The sequence below is a fragment of the Etheostoma cragini genome, chromosome 3, assembly GCF_013103735.1.
Source record: "Etheostoma cragini isolate CJK2018 chromosome 3, CSU_Ecrag_1.0, whole genome shotgun sequence".
NCBI classification, from domain to species: Eukaryota; Metazoa; Chordata; class Actinopteri; order Perciformes; family Percidae; genus Etheostoma; species Etheostoma cragini.
This window is the reverse complement of record NC_048409.1, coordinates 20,804,708-20,818,534: the sequence shown is the minus strand read 5'-3', so window position 1 is coordinate 20,818,534 and position 13,827 is coordinate 20,804,708. Positions and strand designations below refer to the sequence as shown.

Below are 13,827 nucleotides of genomic sequence, written 5' to 3'. Positions count from 1 at the left end.
CAGTTTATAGCTTCACACAGTGGCAACATAACACTGACATCAGGGGCCATGGAGATACACATTCCCCTGTATCCAACATGGTGTAATTGAGCAATGAAGGTTGCGAGTGTGGACGGACACACACATGCACGCACACACACACAAACACACACAGACATGCACGCACACACACACACACACACACAGGAACGTATTTGTTTCAAGGTCAGCCCTGGGGGGGTTGTGTAGACAACTCGTGTTACACACAGGAGACTTGCAGCCTTCATCCACACACATACACCCTCACATCCTCTTTGGTATTCATTCCACTCTGCATTACAGCAGAGATGCTTAAGTGGGAGAAGCGTGGCCCAGCTCTTTCCCATTCATCAAGTCTCTTCAACAGCAGAACTTAAAAGGTAGCTTATGACTTTTTTTAGGCTTAAATGTCTTCCACAGTACGAAGTAGAGATGGTCCGATAACATTCTTTGCTTCCCGATGCCAAATTCTGATACCCAAACTTGTGTATCGGCCGTTACGAGTACTGATCCAACACCAGTGTGTCATATATTTTATTTGTTTCAGTTTTTTTTTTTTTAACAACTGTATACTATTATCCCTGTATGGATGTGATATAATTTCTGTATTTGTGGTTGGGTTGGCTCAGGTTAAACTTTGTGAAACATGAACAAACACAAACAATGAATACCACAGAACTATCTTTTTTTATCCAGTTTGACAGTCAGTAATAACAGAAAAAGAACATTAATAAAACTACATAGATTTTGTTTAGTGTTTTATTATGTGGTATCAGATCGGTGTATAAACTCCAATACTTCCAAAACCGATACCAGCGTTTTAGGCCGTATTGCAAGCGATATTGATACTGGTATCGGAACATCTCTAGCACGTAGTACAAACTGCCTTGACTAATATAAGGGCAGGCATAAACAATACAGTTATGTAACTCTCTGGAAGTAAAATCCTCTTAGGATCTTCAGGTTGATTTAGAGTGTTACTTCTGAATAAACGTCCTGATTTACATTACTGACTGCATTTATATAATCAATATTGCTACTTGGCTATGTCTTCAGACGACAATACAACTGGTACATAATTGACACATACTTTCAATTTCATTGTACAGAGAGTAGAATACACACTAAGAGCTCCTGTACTTGAGAAGAAAACCATCCAAGGTGTCCTGGCTGGAAAACATCACATGAGCCTGTAGGAATGTTTGTTATCTCTGACACCCTGGGTGGAGGTCCTGGCCTATGTCTGCATAGTGTTAATCATTCACCACTCTTCCTGTGCCTATATGTGTGTGGCAGACGGGTACAGCAGGTAAGAGTAACCTGTATTCTGTGTTGCAGAAGGAAGCGTACTTGTTTTTTCTGTGCGGGCGACCTGTCCAGCCACAATCCAAGACAACGCTGTGACCGCAGCGAGAGCCCCTATGTGCAGGAACGGACCTGTGGCCTGGACAGAGATGTGAGGCGGATACAAGAGGATGAAGGCAGGACACAAATGAAAAAAAAAGTATATAGAGACAAAAGCGAGGGGGAAGAAAAAGGTAAGGGAAAGAGAATCAGGGTTTAAGAGAGATGACAGTGAGCAGAAGGGAAGAGAAACAAAAATAAAGACGGAGAGGCATTGAATAACAGACATTATCTGGGGTAAAGAAGACAATGGTAACACTACTCAGCGATAATAGCTATAATTTGTAGAGGCATGTCCAACCACACATGCATGGTGGTGCAATAATCTCAAAGGGACTCACTAATTATAAGCTTCTCACAACTCTATGGTTATCATTTAGCCTATAATTGTTTGTAGGAACCAAGAAAAGCGATCCAGAGTGTCACTTGAATGGCTCATTTGTGATGTGCCGCCCAATAAAGTATGATTTATATTTCCCTAATATTGTTTTCTGTCAGATCATTTATAAAAAGGTCGACATATCAGACTGCACTTGAAAGCAACTTCATTTCACAGAGAAAGAAAAGAGATGGAGCAACTGTGTTTTTTTTACTGCAGGAAACTGCAGTTAGCTGTTACACAAACTCCTACGCAGTTCAGTAGCTTGTGATTAGTTTTTTACCCTCATTGTGTCTAAAAAAAAATTCTGGCGGCATTAAAGGCAGTGGTGTTTCCCGTTTACTGCATGATATTCTCACACCACCTCCAAACGGACTGACACGTCTGATTACATGACTGTCCATTCCAAATGTTGAATCTGTCTCAACGTTATTACAGTAATGAAGGAAAAACAAAACAAAACCCAAATATTCAAATCCCGAAATTGAAAATCAAATATCTATCCAACCAACAACTATCCGAATATATTAATCCAGCCCTACTCAGTTTAATGCTAAAACTTAGAATCAGCAGTGATGTCAAGTTGTCAAAAGTGGCTTTGGGCTGACCTGCAGGGAGATGGGGATGATGTCCCACTCTTGCCCCCATGTTTGATTGACAGATATCACCCCAACAATGGTGGTGAACAGAGCAGCAGCCACTCCTATCTGTGTAGACAGATAGATACAGAACATTCAGAGAGGCTGTCAGTTTGGATACATGCATGCATACACCCACACCACAGAATAACCCCAATGGCTTCCTAGCCCTTTCACACCTAAAACAATTTTTGGCCCATGTATTTGGTTTGCTGATAGCATTTTAGACCAGGGCATTTACTGTGTTTTCACAACCCTACTGGGACAACATGATTCAAACTGTAAGTTCATTAAAAGTTCAGCTCATCGGCAATGACTAAGCACAAACGCATGCACCAGGCCAAAAGATTAGTGTACAAACACATCCCACATCCCCTTTCCATCACCCAATTTTCACCACCCACACTAACACAGTCTCATTACCTTATGGAGCCAGTGTAAATTCAATTGTTGACCAAGTGCAACATGGCAAAGTGCTAAAACCTGTAAAGAGAAACACACACATAAGGGTACAACTTTCTGAAACAAGTCTGCTGCGTCATAGATCTCAGCTTGCTTAACATCACCATGGTCTGGTTTCTATGTCTGGAAACACATGCAAAAAACAACAACAGCTGCCAAATTACTACAGGGGCATTAAGATGAACACCACATGTTTAACACACTACAGTGAATACTTGAAGTAGGACTGACCATTAAAAATGCAATGTAGGTGAAGCCAGCAGCGGTGGTGGCCAGGATGGGAACAGTGCCATCGCTCCACTCCCCAGAGCGGTTGTAGAGGAACCTGCAGGAACCAGAGTAAAAAAACACTTCTCATAAGGAGGACAGCTTTCCCGCATTTCATCATTAACTAACAGGTGGGAAGCCCTGGGAGAAGCGAGTCTAAAACCAAAAATTTCGTTTAATTTATTCAAACAAAACCATGCCTTTTAAGTTGACAATAATCAAAGAATAACATGATAATAATCTATAAAAGCCTGAAAAGTGATTTGCAGTTTTTCTTAAGAGAAGGAGATTTAAAAAGGAGAGTTGAAAGATTAAGAACACAACAAAATAAAAGCCTTATAAGTGACTCTAAAACTAGACCATTGGTGTTTTAAAAAGGTCTTAATGGGCAAATTATTGATTGTGTGTGTATATATATATACACACACACACACACACACACACACACACACACACACACACCCATATCCACCCACACCTAGTACTGGCCAAAAGTTTAAACACACCTTCTCAATCAATGTGTTTCCTTTATTTTCATGACTATTTACATTGTAGATTATCACTGAAGGCTTAGAAACTATGAATGAACACATGTGGAAATATGTACTTAACAAGAAAAGTGTGAAATAACTGAAAACATGTCTTATATTCTAGTTTCTTCAAAGTAGCCACCCTTTGCTTTTTTGATAGTGCTGCAAACCCTTGGAGTCTCTCAATGAGCTTCATGAGGTTGTCACCCGAAATGGTTTTCACTTCACAGGTGTGCCTTGTGAGGGTTAATTAGTGGAATTTCTTTCCTTATTAATGGAGTTGGGACCATCAGTTGTGTTGTGTAGAAGTCAGGTTGATACACAGCCAACGGCCCTATTGGACAACTGTTAGAATTCATATTATGGCAACAACCAATCAGCTAAGTAAAGAGAATAGCAAACCCCTGCTAAGGAGAGGCTAAAAGCAGAAGAGATTTGTTTGGGCCAAGAAACACAAGGAACGGACATTAGACCAGAGGAAACCTGGGCTTGGTGAGTCCAAATTTGAGATCTTTGGTTTCAACCGCCGTGTCTTCGTGCGACGGAGAAAAGGTGACAGGATGGATTCTACATGCCTGGTTCCACAGTGAATCATGGAGGAGGTGTGATGGTGTGTGGGTGCTTTGCTGGTGACACTGTTGGGGATTTATTCAAAATTGAAGGCATAGTGAACCAGCATGGCTACCAGAGCATCCTGCAGTGACATGCGACATCCCATCCGGTTTGCATTTGGTTGGACCATCATTTATTTTTCAACAGGACAATGACCCCAAACACACCTCCAGGCTGTGTAAGGGCCATTTGACCAAGAAGGAGAGTGATGGAGTGCTGTACCTCCACAGTCACCGGACCTGAACCCAATTGAGATGGTTTGGGGAGAGTTGGACCGCAGAGTGAAGGCAAAAGTTCCTCTCAGGGAACTCCTTCAAGACTGTTGGGAAACCATTTGAGGCGACTCCCTCTTGAAGCTCATCAAGAGAATGCTAAGAGTGTGCAAAGCAGTAATCAGAGCAAAGGGTGGCTACTTTGAAGAAACTAGAATATAAGTCCATTATATAGCCATATGTCCATCATATATAAAAAGCCATTTACAGTTTAGAAAATGTTGGGCAAGCCATCTCTGTTATGTAATGGTGTAATCTGTGGAGGGCCGAGTGGTCTTTGCTCAGATTAAGGCAGAGGATGGATTAAACTGACAATTTAGGAAATCAACAAGCCGCATGGATGGAATTTTTTTTTAAAGCCAAAACCATATGGTGACCGGCGTCTGGCTCCAGTTTGACCTGACAACACACAGGAGCACTCCGCTTGGCTGTGTACTCACCAGTTGAACTCATTGTAGTCGTTATGTGCCTCCCACCAGAAGTAAAACCAGACCAGCAGCAGACAAAAAGTGAAGAGGAGGATGAGGGACCACAGCAGCTCCCACTGCAGACACATAAATTATCAATTAATGTTTTTGTGATTCCCCTATGACTAATTATAATTGAAAAATGAAGCAACAATTAATGCAAAACAACTAAATGGTGCCATAACCAAGGTAAAAAGGTTATTTTTAGAATTAATTTGTATAATTTGGCATGACAAGCGCAACTTCGACTTCTCCATAAGATCTTCAGAGAGCAGCAGAGCTCAATAGCAGTAAACTCTCTGCAAACTTAACTACAAGGAGCACATGGTGTTACCCTGGCTGCTCCTTCAGAGAGTGTATTACCATATACACTTTGCTCATCAGCTAGGAATCAAAAAGGAATCAAGCTGATTTATTACTGTCCTCATCTGCTATGCACTGTGGAACAAATCTTGAATTGACAACATATTTAGATACAGACAGAAAGTTACAAACCCCTATGTATGTGGGACATTGTGTGTACGATAGTGTCAAGATACACACACTCAGTTCAGCAACCTTGGCATATCAGCTTAAATGCGCCATAGTTGTGTGTGCGCCGAGCATCCGATTATTATCGCCTCAGCCAGCTGATGAGACACACAGGTAAGACAGTCTGCCTGACCGGTTTACATCTGGTCTCATTCTCATCTTTACCAAAAACATTTTTAAATCATGATTTAATCAAAATCCACCGCCTGAAACTATTTCAGTGCAGCATTTAAAGGTCATGTTTAGACCTCAAGCTTGTTTAAAGAGCTTTCCCACATTTCAACATTCAGACTTGTGGTAAGACTTAAGTGGAAACCATGATAGTATAAAGATGTATTATTTCATTTCTGGGCATGGATTTGTGGCATAACAGATCAGTAGTACAAAAAAGGGAAACAAGCCCAAAGGAATGCTGATTCAATCCCGTCTCATATTTGGACATGGCATCTGAAGGAAATTTCAAACTTTAATATGCAAGAAGGTTTTCTTACATCAGATAACATGGACACCAGATATGTTTGACTGCACTGCAGAGAAATGACCTTAAAAAGTACAAATCAGTCCTAAAAAAAAAAAAAATACAGTTGTACTCTTCAGGCTTTAAAAAAAAATGTTTTTACATATCTGATTAAAGGATAAAACAACCCCACACATGTCCAGATATATCTTATAACAAAGAACCCAATAAGTCTCTTCCAGTTTCAAAAGGGTAACCATGGTCTCTGCGAGACGCAGATCTATAAGACTGTCAGACAACTCTGCTGGTGGATGAGATAGCAGCACCTCTGGGCCCCATGGTCCTTAATGACTACCTAAAAACACCTGGGAGACCTCAGCTTGTTCACCCCCCCAACCTTACATTTCCTTCCTCCTCCTCCCAGGATTCTGATGGAAGTGACCTGAGACGACTCTCAGAGAGCTGTTATGGTGTGGTCAGGTTACACACTCTGAGTAAATCATTCGATCATCTCATAAATTGAATCCATCATATGCATATTTCTGAGATCTGATGCTAAAGATGGGATTTTGTTATCTATTGTACTGTAACTCTATACAGTTGTTCTATATAGTCGTGAATGTGTCAATTATATATCTCTTGCGGCCGAATTAATGAATGCAAGCGTCTTATCTTTTCTGCTCCATCATCATTTTTTATAATTACTTTCATGCACATGATAAAACCTGCATACAAAACACCTCATTAGCTCTTTGTTCTTAAGTGGACATTTTCAAAAATATTTAAAATCTAATCTAATCTAATCTAAAATTCTGATATTTTTTCATTCAACCATTTATGTTATGCACAAATAATTATTAGCTGAGACAGTGTTTTAAAATTAAGACAAATGTGTATTGAAGAAAAACAGTCTCATTTACTGAAGATGTTCTCTTCCTGTTTGCCAGCTAACTCAGCAGCAGAGCTTGTCTAGTCTGACATGACTTGGCCTGCCTTGTTGACATCACATTACCATTCTGCATGGCTGGCATTTTATCCAGGCACAACACCCCATGGACAGACTGACACCGCAATGAACACCACAATCCCTGGAAGTGTTTGAAGAGCTGTGTATGCCATAGTCATTTGTGCTTTCCTCGAATAATTATTCTAGTGTTTTTAAATCTGATTATTCGAAGTGTTGCCAGTCCTTGGAAAAATAAAATAAAAGTTATTCTCTGAAGATTCAGATATATTGAATTACTTTTAAATCAACTGAAAAAATAAATCAAAAGCTGTAATTGAAAAAAAGTTTTTCCCAAATAACCAAACTACGGAAATATAAATTATTAAAAACATTTCAAAACCATCAAGGACTCTTTAGCTAGACATACAGCCGTTTTCACGCACTTACGAGTCAGATAGTATGTCACCTTTTAAAATATGGGATTGATCGTTTTGCTCGTGCAAAATTATGTTGAGGGTCTGCAAAAAACTCTAAAAATAGAGTGACACTGATGCATCATTGCTGACTCATCACAGCATCAGAGGAAATTGCATCAGCAATTTAACATCCGGGAAAAGCAGGTGTGAAGAGAGGGAGAGAAAGTCGCCTATAACGTTGGCCTATGTTCAGAAAGCAGTGTGTATAAAGTCTTTTTACAAGCGCCGTCTTTTCAGAACCACCGCAGTGAAGGACAAGAGAGCAGCATTGCAATAACAGCCAACACAATTTTACCTTTCCGCCTCCCTCAGTGGCTTTCTGCCTCTAATTTGTATTTATCTCACCTTTTAATGGCTCACAACAAGTCCAGTACAGTGGTTTACGATCAAAGCAGCCAATAATGTATTTATTAAATAGGCTAAAATAATATATAATATTATAGGTGTACTGGATTTTTACAATCAGTTTACAGCAGTAATCTTGTGAAGTTTAAAATGTCTCCCATAACTGTGGGAGGCCTTCTTAACTAGGATATATCACAACTTTTCTTGTTGAGCTATCACAATCAAACAATTTAACTAATATTGTCTCACATTGTGAGATCACAGTTCCAAAATAGTTTTACACTCCTTTGCTTCCCACATGAGGATAAAGAGTCTAAAACGGCCCAGCATCAGGTTTATTAGAATTAAATATATTGAATTTAATAAAGGCGTTTTTAATGTGGTCCTTAGTAACAATCCCAATCAGATTGAAAACAGGCAAATGATGCATATAGTATTAGGTAATTTATATAATGGTAGCAGTGATTTCTCTGATACAGTGCTCCTCATAAGTATAGGAACACTTGCTTAAGTTGACTAAGAAGAGGAATAAAAAAAATTAAAAAAAATCATATTTTGGAAATTGATCTTAATGCCTTAATTGAACAAAATGAGAAAAAAGCCAACCTTCAATGACACCAATTTTCTTTGTGAATTAATAATTTATTGTAAATGTTCTTCCTTTAAAATACAGGAGGCATGACTATAGACACCACTATGTTAAATTCCCATAGAAGCATATATAGATCACATACCTTCACCATACATAAAGATTGGCATGGGGTACTTTCCATAAAAATCATCTCTCAATGCAAATAAAATCAGCTTTTGAGATTACTGAAAGAACCCATGCCAATTTCTAGGTATGGTGAAGGTATGCAAGGTATCCTGGATCCATGAAACAACTGGCCTTTAAATTAAAAATATGCCTGTATCTACAGTATGGGACTTTAACATAAGGGTGGCTATAGTCATGGCCGCTGTTTTTCGAGGAAGAACATTTATTTATTTACGATACCTTACTCATTCACAAAGGAAGTTAGTGTCTTTAAAAGGTTGGATTTTTCCTCATTAATTAAGGTATTAAGATTCCTTTTCCATTTCAAGGTGATTTTTTTGTATTTCTCTTTTAGTCAACTTAAGCAGGGGTTCCTATACTCATGAGCAGCACTGTATTTATTTAAGAGCACTCACTAATGATAAGACAAACATGACTAAACAATCTGTGTACCTTCCATTATCCCTCTAAACAGGCTTCAATATGTCAAACAAGATTTAGGCTACAACATAACGTCATATCCAAAGGATGGTTATTATTCATGCTCAGCAGCTGCTGTACAGCACAGATTATACATACACAGACAACATGCGCATACTTGTTTACTCAGATACACGTGAGAAAACGCATACACATGCTGTGTGAATATTTTAACTAAGCAAATGATGGCAACACTGTATACTTTTATTCAAATCTGATTTGCAAATCCACCTCTAGGACCAACTATGGCGCCAAGATGTGATGTTCTGTAGAAGTGATAGAAAATAAATACAGTCACACACACAAAAACTAATCATTCTACAGATACCGGTACACAAGGCAAGTTGTGTATTGCCATGTATGTGTGTAAATTAAAGCTACAAATGCAAGCTACAGCTACTTTCTACGCTCAACTCTGACCCCTAACAGCACATAGGCTACACAGAGAAAGTCACAGCCCGGCAGCCTATAAACAGGCAAGCAAGTGGATTACTAGTATAAACTTAACTGCACACATTTTTACCAGACCATGCTTTTGTGAAGCTACAGCTTGAGCTGACAGGGAAAATAATTAAGCATGTTTGGGACTGTGCTGGTTAATTCATGCACAAGGACTATATGAATCATGTACAAAAACGCCACTATATACAGTGACGCACTGAATGTTACATACACCGTTATCAAAAGGACAACTTTCTATACACTGTGTCCCCATTTACAGTAACACAGTGAATGTTCCCAACACCAATATAACAAGACAACTTCCTGAACACTTTTTGGGCTCTGCTGATTATGTGCTTCTGGCTGCGATATAACTGGGAACTGCAAACTTGTGGTTTACAGTACATATTGACTACACAACAAAATTAGAAGTAGGATAAATAGCAGTTCATGTACTGACATACTACAGAGAGACGTTAACACTATCTGCAGAAGCATTATACCTAAGCTTAGAGAAGACGTAAATCACATGAATTTATTATTGTACTAGATTATTATCTATTTCCGTTGTTTAGCTATTTACTCAATGTGATATGATTGTCATATCTCATGTAAGCTACATTGTGTATTTTACAAAGTACATACTGATGGCCAACATAATGATTTGTATTGACTCTGTGTGCTTCCATCTGACATGCCAACACTGTGGAGAGAAAATATGCCATGAGGTGGTCAAGAATCAATTTTCCATCAAAAGACGGACAAAAATAAACAAACATGTTGGTGAGCGTGAATAAACTTAAAAACTCACGTAAATGTAAGAGAGATATTTTAAGCTCAAATAAAGCAGAAAAAAGCATAGCGGTTATTCTTTCGCCCACATTGCTTCTTTCCCTGTGAGGCACAGATAAACAGCCTCACATGCCTCCATCTTCAGCGGATTTAACCCCTCAGTCCGTTGTCACATTCCTGAGCGTATCCAGATAAGTCCCTGGCATTTCACACTGCTTTATAATGCAGCACCACTAGAGCAATGTACACCAGTGCATGCAAACATAGGATTGTGGTACTGATAACTGTAAAACATGTATGATAAATTCCTTTCTAAACTTCTAACACTGAGGCTGGATGACCCTGCATTGCTCTTTTCCCCCTTTCAAAACTTGAGATCGTGTGAGATCAACACTCTGGCTCTAAACTAAACTCATGAGGACTGGCAGTACCAGCAAGTCAGAGGGTCCACAAACTTCCCGTCATTGAAATATCACTCTACATATTCCAGATATGTTTTGCATTTAATGGATGCTTGGGATTTCTTCTTTAAAAAAGGTAGACCACAAACCAGACAAAATGGCACATGTCACGTATTGTATTCATCACAGGGGTATATAGCCAGACACCAGGACGTAGCTTGGGGATTTTCTAATTACGGCAGATAAGGTTAACATGTTGTTCAGCCTCAGAGCATTAAAGCGTTAACACCTAGATATTTTAGATTCAACGTAGTTTCTTTCAGTCCCTTAGCGACAGCTGCGTAGATTCTTTAGCAGTGTGTGTTACCCCTTAAAGTGACTGTCCTAAAACTGGAGGCTCTTAGTCAAAATATCAAATAAATGATGTGATATTCAATTTTTATTTTTATTTGAAAGCAAATTAAACAATATGCCACATTGTGGAGTCTCCATCAGTGTAACTGCTTGTTCTAGGTAACTCAGTCGTCTTATTTGTCCAATATTTTCCAGGCCAGGGATAATAAAGACCACAAGTTCACAGACAAATGAAAGCAGAGCAGCGTTGCCGCTATTTTTAAAGCCTTTGTTTGACTGAATGGTAAAGACTGGCTAAATGGAAATACTTTCAATTATTACTGAGAGGCCAGATCGGCTTGCACACATGACGTGGGCTGTCTTCCTAGAAAGCACCTTGAACACAGACAGAGGCAACTTCACGAGGACTGCCAGTAAACCTGAATGGCTCATTACAGTACAAAGACGAAAAAGGGGATAAATAGCATAATCCACTTGTAGATTATGAATGAGTCTACCGTTGTTTCATCAAGGGATTTTTAGTTCTCACGCTTCTGTGATTCACTCAGGTCCAGTTCCATGTAGCTGATACCTGCCCTTGACTGGTCACCGTTTGTTTACTGGGGTTGGTAAAGATGCAGTCATATATGACATCACGCTGACATATGCAAGAAAGCATCCACAATGGAAAGAGCAGCTCTCTGTTTCTAGCAGACACTCAAATAAGTATGGACAAACAAATGGCCGAATACACAGCTATTCCCCTATTCTTCACAGTTTATTGACAGAACCAAAACAAGGCTGCATCCTTAGTAGTCTATATTTACAATTATTCTAGAACACATAATTTTGGCTCAATCATTCATTATTTAAACAAATTAAAATTATGTTTATGGGAAAATATCCACTTCTTGAGTCAACTGAACAGAAATGGAGTCCAGCCGGCAGAGTGCATGTGCTTGACTGTGTGCTTCTTACACCGGGGTCAAGATAAGTGCTATCCACGACCACACGGTCAAATTAAAGGATGAGCACCATGAACAAACAACGCTGACGCTGCACTATACTATTCTATTAGTTGAACTGAAAGACAACTGCTTGCAACAGGATACAGAGCTAAATGGTGTCCAGTTTCCTGCAAACAGGAGGGGAAAATAAAATTGTATAGATCGCTTTATTTAGTTCTGAAATGCTTTTATTTGATCTAGGAGATAAAAACATAACCACCCTTCTCTGCCTGTGTTTTTTGGGTCTGTTTGTTTAAACAACGCACACCACATATTTTCTTTGGCATCTGTGTGCTGAGTGACAGGAGTCTGTTGTATGTGTCCCAGGTTTAACTTAGTGTCTGAGTGCATGTGAGTGTACACATGGCTATGTGCGGTGTGGGTTTGAGTTTGTTGCAGCAACATAGCCTGTGTGTCCTTTCTAAATATGGAATATAGATAAAAAAGGGAAAGGTCAGTGCAATGCTCATCATGTGTAGGCTGTAATACTTATCCTGACGTGCCTAATACTAAAAAAAGCAATGCTGTATCTTTTGGTTGAGAGTTACATTTGACTGATCTGGGTGCACACTTTGCCTTAAGATTTTATCAAGAAAGTTTAGCTTTAAATTGTTAAAACAATCATTAAACATTGATTAGCATTATTTTAGCACACCTAAGAATGTGACCATTTATAGGCTTACATTTCAATACCTAAAAATAATCTATTTGTCAAATATACAACTCTAATAACAACCTTTCCTTGTCTGCCACAGTCTTTCCAGACTATGATAAATGTGACTGCTATACAGATCCACTAAACCTAACAGCCAGGCACAAAAAACACATACAGCATGAACAAAACAAAAAACATTTGATGGAAAATATTTATAAAAAACTCTGATTAAACTAATTAAAATGTGCAGAATGTAGGAGATAGACCGTGATTCAGAAACAGTGGAGTATTGGAATGTGAAATGAACCTATGTGGAAAGCTCAAGGTTATTGAGTGGGGGATAAGCCAGCAAGGACATACAGTATTTGGTCAAAGATACTGGTTTGCTGTAAATCAATGTTGAGAGACAAAGGTATCTGGAGACTATGAGCTAGCTATAGCAGCTATAGACAGCTATAGATGCCAAACACAGACAGTTACGTAAGTTTTCCTCAGTAGTATATTCAGTAAGGAATCTTCTAATAATGATAATTTTCAACCTCCTACACGGCCATCTTGTTATTCAGATCTGTGACGAATCACGTTATTGTAACAGCAACAATGCCTTTTAAAAAGGTGCTATGCCAATCGTATTTCATTACTTTGTGTTAAAATCTAAAGTTCTACCTTGGACTCTTACATTTTTTGTGGAAAAAATGCCTTGGTTACTATGTTAAAGCCATGCTAGCCTGGTATAGAAAGCCTGCAGGAAGACTCAGCTCGATTTGTGCCAGTTCTCCTAGGTCCTAACATATTTCAAAAAAGAAAAACTAACCCCTTATTCAAATTTATGGAAATTCACATTTGTAGAATGGAATGCTATTTAAATGCTTAAAAGTCTTCCAGGACACTACAGTTTTGATTAAAATTATAAATCTCACAGAGAACGATATCATTTCTTATTCACTGCCAACAAATGTGAGACCATGTGCACATGCAAGTGTGTATACAGCTTATAATTATATTGCGAGATAATCAATGACAGCAAGGGCAGCCGCAAATCTATTTTCCACCGCTTTGCTAACCCGTGTCGTTTTAACAATTGCATGTGCCAGAGTGCCAAATCAAACCAATAAATATTTTTTTCTCTTGTTTTTATTTAACAAAAAAAAAAAAAA

General features: G+C 38.8%; 1 protein-coding gene across 7 annotated transcripts in view; it reads right to left on the bottom strand.

Moving 5' to 3' along the window:
• gdpd5b (glycerophosphodiester phosphodiesterase domain containing 5b) overlaps positions 1-13,827 on the bottom strand; it is a 42,926-nt gene that overhangs the window by 12,386 nt on the left and 16,713 nt on the right. For all 7 annotated transcript variants that reach the window (XR_004655979.1, XR_004655980.1, XR_004655982.1 and 4 more), the window contains exons 3-7: positions 5,023-5,126; positions 3,133-3,226; positions 2,863-2,922; positions 2,410-2,508; positions 1,369-1,462 (exon numbers count right to left, since the gene is read on the bottom strand). Coding sequence is in view for 3 of the 7 variants with exons in the window: in XM_034866961.1 (XP_034722852.1) it covers positions 1,369-1,462; positions 2,410-2,508; positions 2,863-2,922; positions 3,133-3,226; positions 5,023-5,126 (451 nt within the window). In the remaining 4 variants the exon portion in view is untranslated. The remainder of the gene's footprint in view (positions 1-1,368; positions 1,463-2,409; positions 2,509-2,862; positions 2,923-3,132; positions 3,227-5,022; positions 5,127-13,827) is intronic.